We start from the raw sequence: 17353 nt of genomic DNA, 5'->3' as shown, positions 1-17353 counted from the left end.
CCTCGCGATTGCAGATAATTTTTGGTGTCAGCTTTCCAAGTGAATAGTCCTCCACTTTTCTCCATGTACTCTGCACGCAGTGACGCGTTAAAGGCAACATGCCCGGAGGATATGTCTTTTCCTAGGACTGGCATTTCGCAGGTGTCGTTGTAGATAGGAGGATATCCGTCCACGTCCTCGACTTGTATGTCAACAAAACGTGTCTCGGTTGTCCCAGGGACGTTTACAGTCAGGTTATACCTTTGGTTTATACCAAAGTCTAAAGGACGGGCTACTACAATCACACAGAAGTGAGTCACACTGAAGCGCCCGTGGACGTTTCCTTCTGTGATATCACACGGAACTTCCTCATTGGATCTCGGTGTGGTCGGTAGAACGCGGAAAACTTGCTGTCCAATGTCGGCATTCTCTGCGATCTTGGCCGACAGGTGCCTCTCTCCGTACGTCCAGTTGGAAAGAAAGAGAACACGAACGATGACGACGAAGAACACAGTGTTTGTCTCCATGTTGAACATGGCTTCACACGCGTCCAGATTTAAAGGTCTTCCCCATTTCCTCTTTTAAATCTGACCTTTGAACTTTGGGTTCCTCTTTTGTGATGAGACCAGTCGAACCGCAGGTCACCCCAGAACGCGTTATTCTCTAAGATACGGCTTTTGTCGCGACCCGATTTGACCCCGCTGCGTGAAAACAACTGCCTGTTGTGCAACAAAAAGACCTCAGACCTACATAATGTTTATACTTTTTCACATCTACAGGTTTTGCCCAGTACAACCATGTACATATTTCGTGCATTGTAAAATGACAGTGAACGCTGTTGCTTTCGAAACATTGGCAATTTTCCGTCCGTGTATTGGTAGCTGTCTTTTTTACAGTTCACCTTGATCCCATTAGTTAACCCCACAGCGTGATAGCATAGTTCCTCACCTTTAAATTGATACCAAAGTTTCCATGTTAATTTGAGGAGCAACTTTTTGCCCCGAAATTATGTAACAACATGTCAAATTCCCAGCGTCTTTTTTTCGAACGACAAACCTCACACACTGATCTTTCACTATGCTATACAACTCTCTGACATGAAGTATTGATATCAGTTTGCTTGCACATGAATCCCATTTATTCTGGCTTTTGGATAATGTCAGTTTTAATTTGGTAGGTTTCAGGAATTCTATTTGCGATGGCAAGACATGAGCTGTTAGTTTTGTTAACTTTTCCAAACGCTGGTTGAACTTGCAACATTAGGACTGACCCCCGCGGCACGAAAAATGGAACGTACCGGCTGGTTTCCATCGTTCGAACCCAGGTTCGGACCAGGAGTTCGAAACAGACTGACTTGAAAACTAATGATTTTTTAAAATTCTTATTTTGTACTAAAACCCTGTGTCAATGTACACTTGTCTATCATCATGTCACTTATTATATTGCATGTGACAGCCGCACCCATTCCGCTTCTCTTACCAAGAAATGAGATCTGTGACACTATGTGAAAAGTATAAGAATACGGTCTAAACACAGGGTAGTGTGCGTGGGTAGCTACAACCAGACTGAAACGTCACCACCGTGATTTGCGTATGTTCGCACATAATTTCGAGGCAAAACATTGCTCCATAAATTAACCCGGTGACTTTTGTATCCATTTAAAGGAGAGAAACTGGGCTATCACATGGTGGGGTTAGCTAATGGGATCAAGTTGATCTGTTAAAAAGGCAGCCACAAATAAACGGATCAAACCTTGCAAATGTTTCGAAAGCTACAGCGCTCGTTGTCATTTTGCCATGCACGAAATATGTACATAGTTGTACAGGGCAAAACCTGTAGATGTGAAAGAGTATAAACATTATGTAGGTCTGAGGTCTTTTTGTTGCACAACGGGCACTTATTTACACCCATGCAAAGAGGTCAAACCAGGACAAACCGCGATCAGGCGCATGACCTGTCGTAGAGAAGGCTGCGCAGAACGGATGCGCATAGCGCTCTGCGGTTCGACTGATTCGTGGCTTCTCCTTCACTGAGTACGGTCATATTTCCCACCCAACCCTACCCTCACTTATCTGACTTCAAGACGCTTATGTTGTTAATTATACTCTATGGTCTGTTTCTGGTATAGCTTTTGCGCTCAGTTGTATCTTAACCTAGTCTCTATGCAATCTTGAGAGAGATCAAACCCTTACGCTATTGTTTGTGCTCACAGAGTGACTGCTTGTGGGATTCAGTAGATGTGTGTGTAAAGTTGAGCCACTGTGTGGCGCATGCTGACCTCGTGTACGTTCTGTTATGAATTGAAGCTTGATATGCAAGTATGCAACTTAGACCTACTGACATGACTTTTTAGTGCTGTATATGGCCAAGTCGCTGTGTTGTTCATGCGGTTGTGTAAGTGTCATTGTGAGATATTCTCCCTCTTGGCTGAGGTTAAATAACTGCGTTACTTATTAATCGCCAACGTCGTTGATTTTGCAACATTGTCATGGCAACAATTTGGCAACCAGGCTAACGGTCGCCACCTCGTAGCAAGACTGCTTGGGGTAGGATATGAGACCAATAATGTGTAAACAGAAGTTGTTAACACTGATGAACCTATGTGTAAAATAGAAATTGCCCTGTTGTTGAGTCTGATGAACCAATAAATGCCCGACCGTACTCGTGACGGTGAGCTCACTACCCTAACGGTGTGTATACTTGTCCGTGAAATAGTCGGAAAACATAGTTCTCTTCGGAGCTTGCGAAGAAGAGAATATGGGTATTTACAAAATGTTCAATGTCTGTTTATTCGTCTTGTTCACGTCATGGGCTTAACTCAAAATCAGCATTCAAGAATGGGCATTTGATGAGGCGTCAGCAAAAAGCACTACATTGTTGTTACCAATGAAGAAAATAGGTCTTTTTTTCTTTGCATTTGTTTTCCGGTGTTATAACCGTATAACATACGACGTTATAGCCGCAACTAAACCACCTAAACTAGTCTATCTTAATGAATAGACAAAAAAAAACACCATCAGTTAATTAAAATCTTTATCGTCTGTTTATGGTGACTAGAATTTATCACAATCATTCCGGCTACTTATATCTTGATTATCGTAAGGTTTACAGCATGTAAATAATAAAGATATACACACGGACATGATCATAGAAATGTTTAGGTTCTCCGAACTCTTGTTGCATTTTGCATTTGTCCTTGTAGTAGTAAAACATCTCGAAGGTTTGTACAACCGAAGCTCTTGCGTAGATTTGATTGGACAATATCTTCCCTGAAGTCATTTTCTAGGCCAAAAGTAATACCGAACGTCGCCCATTGGACCGGATCTAATAGACTAGGCTGTTTTCAAGACTGTCCTAATAGCATATGTTGCAGTACTTAGTGGCATACACTAGTGAATATGAAATGGTTTAACAAACATAATGTCTGTTTATTTGTATTTGGCAAAGGTTTATAATCATATTATAACAGAAGAGCAAAATGCATAATCTATTGAACTTCTGGTACATGTATGAGTATAATATGTAAAATACCATAGGCGTGTGGTGGCCCGAATCTTGGCTATTTTACGTTAGTGATTTATGGTTTCTTCACACTCAAACGCAGGAACACACCATTATATATAATAATATATATATATAAAAAACTATGAAAGATTAACTTTAACTTTATTCTATATCACTGACAAGTGTTCTACAAGAATATCTTGTATTGTTGACAAAAGTTGCTATCTTTTTTATTTAACAAGATCATTGTCATTTATTTAACAAACACATATTGAATTTAACTTATACAAATAAAGGAAGTATGTATACGTATGGCAAACTTGTTATATTTGGCTTTTAAGGGTGCAACTGCCTAAAATAGCTTACATTTGATATCTAATTCAAAATAAGGAGTCGTATAATGATTTAGAGTTGAGCCCACACATTAATATCTGCCTAAGACTGGCTCTATTTCTAAAGTGTGGCACCTTCTCGAGGATGAACAGTGAATCTATTTGTTCACGACAGTCTGTCAGCTTCTGCTCAAGTTCTACAGGCTCTGGTCTGGCTGGTGGTTCCTCCTGCCAACACGACTTCATGACGTCATACAGCCTGTCCGGACATCCGGGTGGCTTCTGCAGACGATATCCCTGTCTCAGGATCCCGACCAACCTGGGAAAACTCAGCCGGATCTCGTGCTGATAGTCGGGCTCCTCCCCGAACGCGGCGATCTCCCACAGCAGCACGCCGAACGACCACGTGTCGCTCTCGCATGTGAACTTGCGAGTCTCCAGCGACTCCAGAGCCATCCACTTCAGAGGGAGGAGTTCCTCTGCGTCGTTCTTACCTGAGGAGATGTACGTGGTTGTGGTGTACACGTCATGGGCCAGACCGTGTACACGTCATGGGCCAGACCGAAGTCTGAGAGCTTGGCGACGTCGTCTCCAAAGATGAGGACGTTTCGGGCGGCCACGTCACCGTGAGCGATGCGCAGACGTCGGAGCTCCTTCAGACCACGTGATGTGTGGACTGCGTAGCGGAGAAAGCTGCCTAGGAGACGAGCAACATTATCTGTATTCTTCTGCTTCAAAAGTTGCAGCAGATCACCTTTGGCAGCATATTCCAAGAGAATACACTTTGGTGTGGACTTGGTGATGACACCAAACAGCTTGATAATGTTGGGATGCCCATCATTGTTGTGTTCTTTGCCGTTTTCGTCCAAAGCAACCAGCATTGCTGCTTCACGATATAACGCTCTATAGCACAGTCTGTCCCTTGAACGGACGGACTTGACCGCCACAACTGTGACTTCAGCGTTAGCGGTGCGTAACCGCCCTTCTCTGATAAACGAAAATGCGCCCTGTCCAATCAGATCGCCCAGAGTCAGATCCTTTGCCTTCCTCTCCCACCGTTTGAGCCAGCCAGGCTGTAGACTCTGTGCGAGGTTTTCTTCCATACTTTTAAGTTCGAGTAACACCTGTGTCTCCTCTTGGTCTTCGTCTTGTCTCATCCGAGTGGTCGTCCTCCATTTGTAAAGAGCCAGTAATGCTACCAAGACACCAAGCAGCGTCAATAAAAGAGGTATGGAGATTTGTAGGGGCAGCGGAGATGTTTCGGGTTGGATGACGTCACATCGCCGTCCGGTCCAGGGCGGCGCGCATGTGCAGCTGCCATCTACGTGATGACATGTGGCGTTGTTCTTACAGTCACAGGCCTGCCGACATCTCCACCCGTACCGACCACTTAAACATGGACGGGTACAATACATACCATACCACCCCTCGGTGCAGTTACACTGACCGTCTCTAGGATCGCAGAAGGCACCATTCTGACATGTGCACTCACCGCTGCAGCCCCGTCCGTACGTACCGTCTGGGCATTTGGTCTCACAAATTTTTCCTGTCCATCCCGGCGGACAGACACAGCCGGCCCACCGGTCACAGCTGGCACCATGGAGACAGTTGCAGTCATCTTCGCACAATTCGCCTCTTTTGCCTGGAGGACAGTTGACTGCCTGTAGCTCGTAACGCGCGTTTCGTCTTCAGTAATAACAGTACAGGTGTAGGTACCGTTGTGTTCGGACTGAATGCTTTCGATCCTGATTTCGTCTTGAGTCCCACGTAGCCTTCTTCTTGTACCATTAGGAAATGTCCAAAATAACTTCTTAGCAGCCAGATGGAAAGACTTGCACTGTAATGTCAACGAACCCCTGATGTGAATCTGTCGCGAGTCGCTAGGGGTCGCGATGATAGCAACGGTACTGTGAGGTATGTCACAGACGACACCTTTCCACCCAGGCTGACACTTACAGGCACCGTTCAATCCATGGCAGCGGGCGCCGTTCTCACAAGTGCAGTTCTGATCACAGGCCAAACCGTATTTGTTTGACGGACACCCGACTGGCTGGATCTCAGTTTCCAGTCTAGTCCCAAATACTTCATCGAAGACATTTCTACCTCGGCTGAAGTGCACAGGAAATTGTCCTCCGGGAAGTTCGCAGATAAAGCGCTGCGTTTCTGTAGACTGTAGTGGAAAAGAAATTAACCACTTGAACTTGTATCCGGTCCAGGCATATGACTTTGTGATGTGCGTGTGCGCCAAATCCAGATCACTTAAAGAGTTACATGGAATATGGTCCCCGTTGATTATCCGGATTTTAAAGACACGCTTCAAGTCAAGTGGATGAAAACATCTAAAGCACGCATGTAAAAGCCACAAACTGGCCAAGGTTCTTACGTCGTTCGCATGATGGACACCGAACAGAACTACAGCGGCACAGTCACTGCCGGAGTAAGTATAGACATTTGTTTACATCGATATCTCCTGACCTCGCGATCGCAGATTATTTTTGGTGTCAGCTTTCCAAGTGAATAGGCCTCCACTTTTCTCCATGTACTCTGCACGCACTGACGCGTTAAAACCAAGATGCCCGGAGGATATGTCTTTTCCTAGGACTGGCATTTCGTAGGTGTCGTTGTAGATAGGAGGATATCCGTCCACGTCCTCGACTTGTACGTCAATCAACCGGGTCTCAGTTGTCCCAGGGACGTTAACAGTCAGGTTATACCTTCGGTTTATACCAAAGTCTAAAGGACGGGCTACTACAATCACACAGAAGTGAGTCAAACCGAAGCGCCCGTGGACATTTCCGTCTATGATATCACACAGAACTTCCTGCTTGGCTCTCGGTGTGGTTGGTAGAACGCGGATAACTTGCTGTCCAATGTCGGCATTCTCTGCGATCTTGGCCGACAGGTGCACTTCTCCGTACGTGAAGTTGGAAACAGCGAGAAGACGAACGATGACGAAGAGCACAATGTTTGTCTTCATGTTGAACATAGCTCTACAAGCGGCTGGCTTAACAGGTCTTCCCCATTTCCTCTTTTAAGTCTGACCTTTGAACTTTCTGTTCCTCTTTTGTGACGTGGTGAGTGATTGCAGGTACGTGTAGAAGGCGGAAACTGTGCGCCGTTTATATAGTGGTCAGATCCACTTCTTTAATCTTTACGAAAACGTACATGAAGCACAGAGAGCACAATAGGCGACAGCTCGACACTCTCTGATCTCTTGGCCGACAGATGCACCTCTCTGTACGTCCAGTCGGAAAAAAGGAAGACGACCGATGTCGACGAAGAGCATATTAGGTTTACAGGCGTCAACATATTCCAACTTCCGCTTTCAAAATTCACCCTTGCACATTTGGTTCCTCTTTTCTGGTTAGACGCGTGACTGCGGCTATGTGTTTTGAACGAGAAAACTGTGCATGTCATGTGTGGTCGACCCAAGTCCTCGTTTTGTCCAAAATGTACATGAAATATTGAGAACAAAACGTGTGGCAAAATATAAACATAGCATACGGTTAACATTTTATGCGCAAGATTACTTTCAGGTCCCTATGTTTTGTTGGACCATAGTTTTACATACTAGAATATAGAAAACCAGCTACAGTGGTTATTGAAGTACTAGTAGGTGTATACTTCGTTTTTTTTAATAAGGAGGTCAAATACACGCATCCCATTAATAAATATATTGGCTGTGGGATGGCGAAGGTAAGCAAAAAATGTGGCTAGAAGTCTTTATACCCCGCTAGTAGTCGTCACTGTTCAGTTCAGTCCAAACGGAACTTCAAAACAAAAGGCGATGTTTGTACTTCTTCAAATCCAGTGGGCCATGCATGACTAAGACCTCTGGGTATGTTACATAGGTCAATACAACGCAAGCCTTTTCAGATATTCCATTGCATATCCCTATACTCAGGGCTTTTTGTACGAATTGCATTGCCATGTATGGTGAAAATATGCTGCTCATACCGTGTAATTGTCATTCTACAGAAATGAAGACACATACCAGATTCATTCGTAAGAGTGTAGTTGCGAAAGACAAATTATATTTGATGAAATGTCAGTAAACAGCACGCCAATGAATAAAATAAGACTGGCTTCGTTACATTTTGTATCTCTTGGTATCAATAATATATAACGTTACATAACCACAACTAATTCACTTAATCAGTAAATTAATAAAGATGAAGAAAGAATAAAAAAAAAACATCAGTAAGTCATAACCTAAATTAACCTTTTAAGGTAATTGCGATTTATCATTGTAAACAGTCCGGCTACTTAAAGCTTGATTGTGGCAAGAAAAACGAGTTTATAAATCGTTACAGACATGACCAAGGAAATGCCACTACATATCAGATAAAATGTAACATACTTTCGTATCGCAGTAGATGTAAAAACCTATTGAAGAATAACTAGACTATATCACTTTCAACTTTTCAACAAGAATATCTACTTGTTTTGACCAAAGATACTATCTATATATTTTAGCATGGAATTTAAGATAGTTTGTATGGTAAACGACTCATGATTGGCTTTCATGGGTACGGTGGTCTAGAAGAATAGTGTACACCTAATTCAAACGAGACGAGCAAAAAGTCTTATAAAATAGAGTGTATAACCTTCACTTTTCTAGTTTCCAAAAAAAATGGCTCAATCTCTAAAGTGTGGACACTTTTTCTAGGACGAACAGTGGATCTATCTCTTCACGACAGTCTGTCAGCTTCTGCTCAAGTTCTGCCGGCTCTGGTCTGGCTGACGAGTCTTCCTGCCAACACGACTTCATGACGTCATACAGCCTGTCCGGACATCCGAGTGGTTTCTGCAGACGATATCCCTGTCTCAGGATCCCGACTAACCTGGGACAACTCAGCTGGATCTCGTGTTGATAGTCGGGCTCCTCCCCGAACGCGGCGATCTCCCATAGCAGCACGCCGAACGACCACATGTCGCTCTCACACGTGAACTTACGAGTCTCCAGCGACTCCAGAGACATCCACTTCAGAGGGAGGAGTTCCTCCGCGTCGTTCTTACCCGAGGAGATGTAGGTGGTTGTGGTGTACACGTCATGGGCCAGACCGAAGTCAGACAGCTTGGCGACGTCGTCTCCACTGATGAGGACGTTTCGAGCGGCCACGTCACCGTGAGTGATGCGCAGACGTCGGAGCTCCTTCAGGGCACTTGATATGTGGATTGCGTAACAGAGAAACCTGCCCTGTAGGCGACCAACGTTATTTCTATTCTGCTGTTTCAAAAGTTGAAGGAGATCCCCATTGGCAGCATATTCCAAGAGAATCCACTTTGGTGTGGACCTTGTGATGACACCAAGCAACTTGATAATGTTGGGATGCCCATCAGGGTTGTGTTCTTTGCCGTTTTCGTCCAAAGCAACCAGCATTGCTGCATCGCGATAGAAAGCTCGATAGCACAGTCTGTCCTTCGAACGGACGGACTTGACCGCCACAACTGTGACGTCAGCATTACTGGTGCGTAAACGCCCTTCTCTGATAAATGAAAATGCACCCTGACCAATCAGATCGCCCAGAGTCAGATCCTTTGCCTTCCTCTCCCACCGTTTGAGCCAGCCGGGCTGCAGACTCTGTGCGAGGTTTTCTTCCATACTTTTAAGTTCGAGTAACACCTGCGTCTCCTCTTGGTTTTCGTCTCGTCTCAATCGTTTTGTCGTCCTCCATTTGTAAAGAGCCACTAATGCTGCCAAGACACCAAGCAGCGTCAATGAAAGGGGTAAGGAGATTTGTAGTGGCAGCGATGTTTCGGGTTGGATGACGTCACATCGCTGTCCAGTCCAGGGCGGCACGCATGTGCAGATCCCATCTACGTGATGGCATGTGGCGTTGTTCTTACACTCACAGGCCTGCCGACATCTCCACCCGTACCGACCACTTAAACATGGACGGGAACAATGCACACCATACCACCCCTCGGTGCAGTTACACTGACCGTCGGTAGGATCGCAGACGGCGCCATTTTGACATGGGCACTCGCTGTTGCAGCCCCGTCCGTAGGTGCCGTCTGGGCATTTGGTCTCACAAATGTTTCCTGTCCATCCCGGCGGACAGATACAGCCGGCCCACCGGTCACAGCTTGCGTCGTGGAGACAGTTGCAGTCGTCTTCGCACATTTCGCCTCCTTTGTCGGGAGGACAGTTGACTGCCTGTAGCTCGTAACGCGCGGTAACTTCCATTTCGTTTTCAGTAATAACAGTACAGGTGTAGGTACCGTTGTGATCAGACTGGATGCTTTCGATCCTGATTTGGTCTTCTTGAGTGCCACGTAACCACCTTCTTGTACCATTAGGAAATGTCCAAATCATTGTCTCAACAGAAAGATGGAAAGACTTGCAGTGTAATGTCAACGAACCCTGGTTGTGAATCCGTCGCGAGTCGCTAGGTGTCGCTATGATGTCAACGGTACTGTGAGGTATGTCACAGACGACACCTTTCCACCCAGGCTGACACTTACAGGCACCGTTCAACCCATGGCAGCGGGCGCCGTTCTCACAAGTACAGTTCTGCTCACAGGTCAAACCGTATTTGCTCGGAGGACACCCGACTGGCTGAGTCTCAAATTCCAGTCTAGTAACAAATACAATTTCACTTTTGCTGATGGACACAGGAAATCGTCCTCCATGACCTTGTGGCATTTCGCATACGAAGCGCTGCGTTTTTGTAGACATTAGTGGAAAAGAAATTAACAGCTTAAAGTTGTATTTAGTCCATACATAAGACTTTGTGACAGTGTGCGCCAAATCTAGAACACTTAAAGAGTTACATGGAATACCGTCCTCGTCGATTCTTTGTATTTCAAAGACACGCTTGGAGTTATATGGGTCAAAACATTTAAAGCACGCTTGTGAAAGCCACAAACTGGTCACCGTTCTCAAATCGTTTGCATGAGAGACACCGAGCAGAACTACAGCGACACAGTCACTGCTTGCGTAAGTATAGACATTTGTATACATCGATATCTCCTGACCTAGCGATTGCAGATAATCTTTTGTGCCAGCTTTCCAAGTAAATAGCCCTCCGCTTGTATCCATGTACTCTGCATGCACCAATGCGTTAAAAGCAAGATGCCCAGGTGGCCTGTCGTTTCCAAGGACTGGCATTTCGCAGGTGTCGTTGTAGATAGGAGGATATCCGTCCACGTCCACGACTTGTACTGCAACAAAACGGGTCTCAGTTGTCCCAGGGACGTTTACAGTCAGGTTATACCTTTGGTTTATACCAAAGTCTAAAGGACGGGCGACTACAATCACACAGAAGTGAGTCACACCGAAGCGCCCGTGGACGTTTCCGTCTATGATATCACACAGAACTTCCTCATTGGCTCCCGGTGTGGTCGGTAGAACGCGGAAAACTTGCTGTCCAATGTCGGCATTCTCTGCGATCTTGGCTGACAGGTGCACCTCTCCGTACGTCCAGTTTGTATAAAAGAGTAGACGAACGATAAAGACGAAGAACACAGTGTTTGTCTTCATGTTGAACATAGCTTCACACGCGTCCAGTTATTCCCTACTTCCTCTATCGTGTCTGACCCTTGAACTTTGGGTTCCTCTTTTGTGACGAGACGGGTGACTGCGTCTTGTGCGTGGAACGCCACAGGCAAGAGACAATGTGGCCAGAAGTCTCTGTACCACCGCCAGCAGAAGTCACGGTTCAATCATTACAGAGTAAACGCAACTATAAACAAGACAATGTGCTGCTTGCGCTTCTTTTAAAGCCCTGAACTGTGACAGGGAACCTGGGTTTAGATAGATAGTTCATACACCACCTTTTCACAGATGGCATCGAGTACACTAGTAGACACTGGGCTCTTTGTATAAATTAATTTACATGTCAAATGAAAACATGACGCTAATGATATGTAATTATCATCTTACACTAAAGTAAACACATGTAAGACACATTCATAACATAATTGCAATTGCAATGTGTACAAAGCAACACATGGCTTATTCATGAAGTGTTGCGAAGGATATACTTTATGAAGTTAAATAAAGGGTATTTGATGAGGTGTCAGCAAACAGCAATACATTGTTGTTACGAATGAAGATAATAGGTCTGCTTTTTTCTTTGCATTTGTTTCCCGGTGTTAATAACCGTATAACATAACGTTATAGCCAAAACTAAGTCACCTTATCTGGAATAATGATGAGGACACTAAAAGAAAAATTATCAGTTAATAGAAATATCTTTATCGTCCATTTTTGGTGATTAAGATTTATCACGATCGATCCGTCTACTTATATCTTGATTGTGGTAAGGTTTATATTTATTCCACTTTACAGATTGAGTACAATCTGAGGAGAGCCAGCAACAGAAATCTAATTCCTCTACGAGCCGACTCCCCCCAAAGATATACAAAGTTAGGATAAAAACAATAAATGTAAGACAAGCCTGACATCAAATACTAAAGTAATACATACAATAAAATAATGACAAAATAACAAGGTCAATAATGATTAGGAATAACAGAATAATAGGAGATCAAACGGTAAAGCTATGTCGCTATGCATAATGAGCATCAGCAGGTAGTTGTCCAGGTACATAAGTTATCAATAGTAAATGTGTCACTTAATCGGGATCTATAATATGAAATCAAGAATTTTTAACGGAATGTAGAGTGAGGTTTGAGTACATATGTTCGCGGAATAGTATGTAAATAGTAAAGATATACACACAAACATGATCATAGAAAGGTTTGGGTCCTTCGAACACCTGTTGCATTTTGCATTTGTCCTTGCAGTAGTAAAACATCTCGAAGTATGTACAACCGAAGCTCTTTTATAGGAGTGACCGGATAATTTTGCTCAATAAAGTCATTATCTAGACCAAAAGTAATACCGAATGTTGCCCATTGAAGCGGATCTAATAGGCTACACTGTTTTCAAGACTGTCTTAATAGAATATGTTGTAGTAGTGGCATACATTGTATGAAGATGAAATGGTTTAATAAACATATTGTCTATTTATTTGTCTTTGGCAAAGGTTTGTAAGAATATCATAACAGAAGAGCAAACTACATGATCTATTGAACCTCTGGTATGTGCATCATATGTAAAATACCATACGAGTGTGGTGGACCGAATCTTGACTCTGTCATGTTAGTGATTTGTGGGTTCCTTTGCACTCAAACGAACGAACACACCATTATATACACATAATACTAGATAAAAACTATGAAAGAATAACTTTAACTTTAGTCTATATCACTGACAAGTGTTCTACAAGTATATCTTGTGTTGTTGACAAAAGTTGCTATCTTTTTCTTCTAACAAACGCATATTGAACTTAACTTATATAAATAAAGGTAGTATGTTTACGTATAGTTATAATTGGCTTCTAGGGTTCAACTGCCTACAATAGCTTATACTTGATTCAAAATGAAGAGTCGTGTGATGATTTAGAGTTGAGTCCACACATTAATATCTACCTGACAACTGGCTCTATTTCTAAAGTGTGGTCACCTTCTCAATGACGAACAGTGGATCTATTTCTTCACGACAGTCTGTCAGCTTCTGCTCAAGGTCTACAGGCTCTGGTCTGGCTGACGGGTCCTCCTGCCAACACGACTTCATGACGTCATACAGCCTGTCCGGACATCCGGGTGGTTTCTGCAGACGATATCCCTGTCTCAGGATCCCGACCAACCTGGGACAACTCAGCTGGATCTCGTGCTGATAGGCGGGCTCCTCCCCGAACGCGGCGATCTCCCACAGCAGCACGCCGAACGACCACGTGTCGCTCTCACACGTGAACTTGCGAGTCTCCAGCGACTCCAGAGCCATCCACTTTAGAGGGAGGAGTTCCTCCGCGTCGTTCTTACCTGAGGAGATGTACGTGGTTGTGGTGTACACGTCATGGGCCAGGCCGAAGTCAGACAGCTTGGCGACGTCGCCTCTACTGATGAGGACGTTTCGAGCGGCCACGTCACCGTGAGCGATGCGCAGACGTCGGAGCTCCTTCAGACCACGTGATGTGTGGACTGCGTAGCGGAGAAAGCTGCTCAGGAGACGAGCAACATTATCTGTATTCTGCTGTTTCAAAAGTTGCAGGAGATCACCTTTGGCAGCATATTCCAAGAGAATACACTTTGGTGTGGACTTGGTGATGACACCAAACAGCTTGATAATGTTGGGATGCCCATCAGGGTTGTGTTCTTTGCCGTTTTCGTCCAAAGCAACCAGCATTGCTGCTTCACGATAGAACGCTCGATAGCACAGTCTGTCCGTCGAACGGACGGACTTGACCGCCACAACAGGGAAGTCGGCGTTCCCGGTACGTAAACGCCCTTTCCGGATGAACGAAAATGCGCCCTGACCAATCAGATCACCCAGAGTCAGATCTTTTGCCTTCCTCTCCCACCGTTTGAGCCAGCCAGGCTGTAGACTCTGTGCGAGGTTTTCTTCCATACTTTGAAGTTCGAATAACACCTGCGTCTCCTCTTGGTCTTTGTCTCGTTTCATTTGCGTGGACGTCCTCCATTTGTAAAGAGCCACTGATGCTGCCAAGACACCAAGCAGCGTCAATAAAAGGGGTATGGAGATCTGTAGTGGTAGCAGAGATGTTTCGGCTTTGATGACGTCACATCGCTGTCCTGTCCAAGGCGGCGCGCATGTGCAGCTCCCATCTACGTGATGGCATGTGGCGTTGTTCTTACAATCACAGGCCTGCCGACATCTCCACCCGTACCGACCACTTAAACATGGACGGGTACAATGCATGCCATACCACCCCTCGGTGCAGTTACACTGACCGTCGCTAGGATCGCAGACGGCACCATTCTGACATGAACACTCACCGCTGCAGCCCCGTCCGTACGTGCCGTCTGGGCATTTGGTCTCACAAAGTTTTCCTGTCCATCCCGGCAGACAGACACAGCCGGCCCACCGGTCACAGCTGGTACCGTGTAGACAGTTGCAGTCCTCTTCGCACAATTTGCCTCTTTTGCCGGGAGGACAGGTGACTGCTTGTACCTCGTAATAGGCGGTAACTTCCGTTTTGTCTTCAGTAATACCAGTACAGGTGTAGGTACCGTTGTGTTCGGATTGGATGCTTTCGATCCTGATTTGGTCTTCTTGAGTGCCAAGTAGCCTCCTTCTTGTACCATTAGGAAATGTCCAAACCATCTTCACAACAGCCAGATGGAAAGACTTGCAGTGTAATGTCAACGAACTCTTGATGTAAACCTGTCTTGAGTCGCTAGGAGTCGCGATGATGGCAACGGTACTGTGAGGTATGTCACAGACGACACCTTTGCACCCAGGCTGACACTTACAGGCACCGTTCAACCCATGGCAGCGGGCGTCATTCTCACAAGTGCAGTTCTGCTCACAGGCCAAACCGTATTTGTTTGGCGGACACCCGATAGGCTGGATTTTAGTTTCCAGTCTAGTCACAAATATTTCATCAAAAACATTTCCACCTCGGCTTAAGTGCACAGGAACTTTCCCTCCGGGAAGTTCGCAGATGAAGCGCTGCGTTTCTGTAGACTGTAGTGGAAAAGAAATTAACCACTTGAACTTGTATCCGGTCCAGGCATATGACTTTGTGACGTGCGTTTGCGCCAAATCTAGACCACTTAAAGAGTTACATGGAATATGGTTCCCGTTGATTATCCGTATTTCAAAGACATGCTTCGGGTCAAGTGGATGAAAACATCTAAAGCACGCATGTAAAAGCCACAAACTGGTCACTGCTCTCACGTCTTTCGCATTATAGACACCGAACAGAACTACAGCGACACAGTCACTGCCGGAGTAAGTATAGACCTTTGTATACATCGATATCTTCTCACTTCGCGATTGCAGATGATTTTTGGTGTCAGCTTTCCAAGTGAATAGTCCTCCACTTTTCTCCATGTACTCTGCACGCACTGGCGCGTTAAAGGCAACATGCCCGGGTGTTATGTCTTTCGCTACGACTGGCATTTCGCAGGTGTCGTTGTAGATAGGAGGATATCCGTCCACGTCCTCGACTTGTACGTCGACAAAACGAGTCTCGGTTGTCCCAGGGACGTTTACAGTCAGGTTATACCTTTGCTTTATACCAAAGTCTAAAGGACGGACGACTACAATCACACAGTACTGAGTCACACCGAAGCGCCCGTGGATGTTTCCGTCTATGATATCACACGGAACTTCCTCATTGGCTCCCGGTGTGGTTGGTAGAACGCGGATAACTTGCTGTCCAATGTCGGCATTCTCTGCGATCTTGGCCGACAGGTGCACTTCTCCGCACGTCAAGTTGGAAAGAGCGAGAAGACGAACGATGACGAAGAGCACAATGTTTGTCTTCATGTTGAACATAGCTCTACAAGCGGCTGGCTTAACAGGTCTTCCCCATTTCCTCTTTTAAGTCTGACCTTTGAACTTTCTGTTCCTCTTTTGTGACGTGGTGGGTGACAGCAGCTACGTATAGAAGCCGAAAAAAATGTGCGATGTTATATGTGGTCAATCCCTTTCCTCCTTCTTTACGTAAACGTTCTTGATACAGAGAGAACAACATACGCAACTCGGATTTTTGCGATCTTTGACGACAGGTGCACTTAACACTTCTCCGTACGTCCAGTTGGAAAGAAAGAGAAAACGAATCTTGGTGACGAAGAGCACAGTGTTTGTCTTCATGTTGAACATAGCTTCACATGAGCCGGGAATAAGAGATCATCCATATTTCCTCTTTCTAACCCTACCTTTGGACTTTTGGTTCCTCTTTTTGGACAAAGACGGGTGAATTTTGTTACGTGGACACGTAGAAAGTGGACACCGCACGCGTTATGTGTGGTCAGTCCACTTCCCCATTCTTTACGAAAACGCACATGATGTAATAGAGTTACGACATGCGACAACTTACGACATGTCGGCATTGTCTGGTATCGAAAGCTTGGCCGACTCTAGCTCTGCACCACTTTGTATGTCCAGTTGGAAAAAACGAGAAGACGATGACGACGAAGAGCACACTGTTTGTCTTCATGATGAACATAGCTCCGTAGGCATCTGGATAAACAGATCTTGTTCATTTCCTCTTTTAAGTTCAACCTTTGAACCTTATGTTCCTCTTTTCTATTCAGGTGCATGACTGCAGCTATGTGTTGCACACGGCGTGTGTGGTCAACTACATTTCTGCAACGACTAACGTCTAATGCGCAAGCCTTTCAGGTCCCCAAGTTTTGTTGGAGCGTAGTTTTGCATACTGGCACAGAAAAACAGCTATAGCAGTTGTTGAATACGTGTGCTTCGTTGTACCAAGGAGGTCAAATATACATATATCCTTTGCTGTAGTATGCCAAATGTAAGTAAAATGTGAATATAAGTCTCTATAGCCCCGAAAGCAGTCGTCATGGTTCAGAAGAGTCTAAACGGAACTTCAAATGACGCTGCAGCTGTTTGTACTTCTCAAAATGCATTGGGCCATGTATCAGGCAGAAAAAAATGGTTCAATATAACGTAATAATTTTCACTGATCACATTGCACTAATAGGCGCAGATCTCTCTGTACAATTGCATTGCCGTGTATGGTGAAATATGATAA

General features: G+C 44.9%; 2 protein-coding genes across 2 annotated transcripts; both read right to left on the bottom strand.

The window, feature by feature from the left end:
* Positions 1–3797: 3797 nt before the first annotated feature.
* Positions 3798–4360, bottom strand: LOC118419861 (tyrosine-protein kinase CSK-like). Its single transcript, XM_035826518.1, has one exon. The coding sequence runs from the start codon at positions 4269–4271 to the stop codon at positions 3864–3866; it is 408 nt and encodes a 135-aa protein (XP_035682411.1). The 5' UTR covers positions 4272–4360; the 3' UTR covers positions 3798–3863.
* On the bottom strand, positions 4361–16382 carry LOC118420197 (the record flags this gene model as incomplete). Its single annotated transcript, XM_035826911.1, has 4 exons — positions 13326–16382; positions 8476–11312; positions 6359–6786; positions 4361–5501 (listed from the first exon to the last, which is right to left on the bottom strand). Coding segments are annotated over exons 1-4 (7212 nt in total), but the record flags the coding sequence as incomplete, so codon positions are not given.
* Positions 16383–17353: the final 971 nt, after the last annotated feature.

Source organism: Branchiostoma floridae, chromosome 7 (genome assembly GCF_000003815.2).
Source record: "Branchiostoma floridae strain S238N-H82 chromosome 7, Bfl_VNyyK, whole genome shotgun sequence".
NCBI classification, from domain to species: Eukaryota; Metazoa; Chordata; class Leptocardii; order Amphioxiformes; family Branchiostomatidae; genus Branchiostoma; species Branchiostoma floridae.
This window is presented reverse-complemented; position numbering and strand designations above follow the sequence as displayed.

Excerpts from the sequence above, each read along its gene's own strand:
- LOC118419861 (XM_035826518.1), bottom strand. The coding sequence starts at position 4,271 with ATGGCTCTGGAGTCGCTGGAGACTCGCAAGTTCACATGCGAGAGCGAC.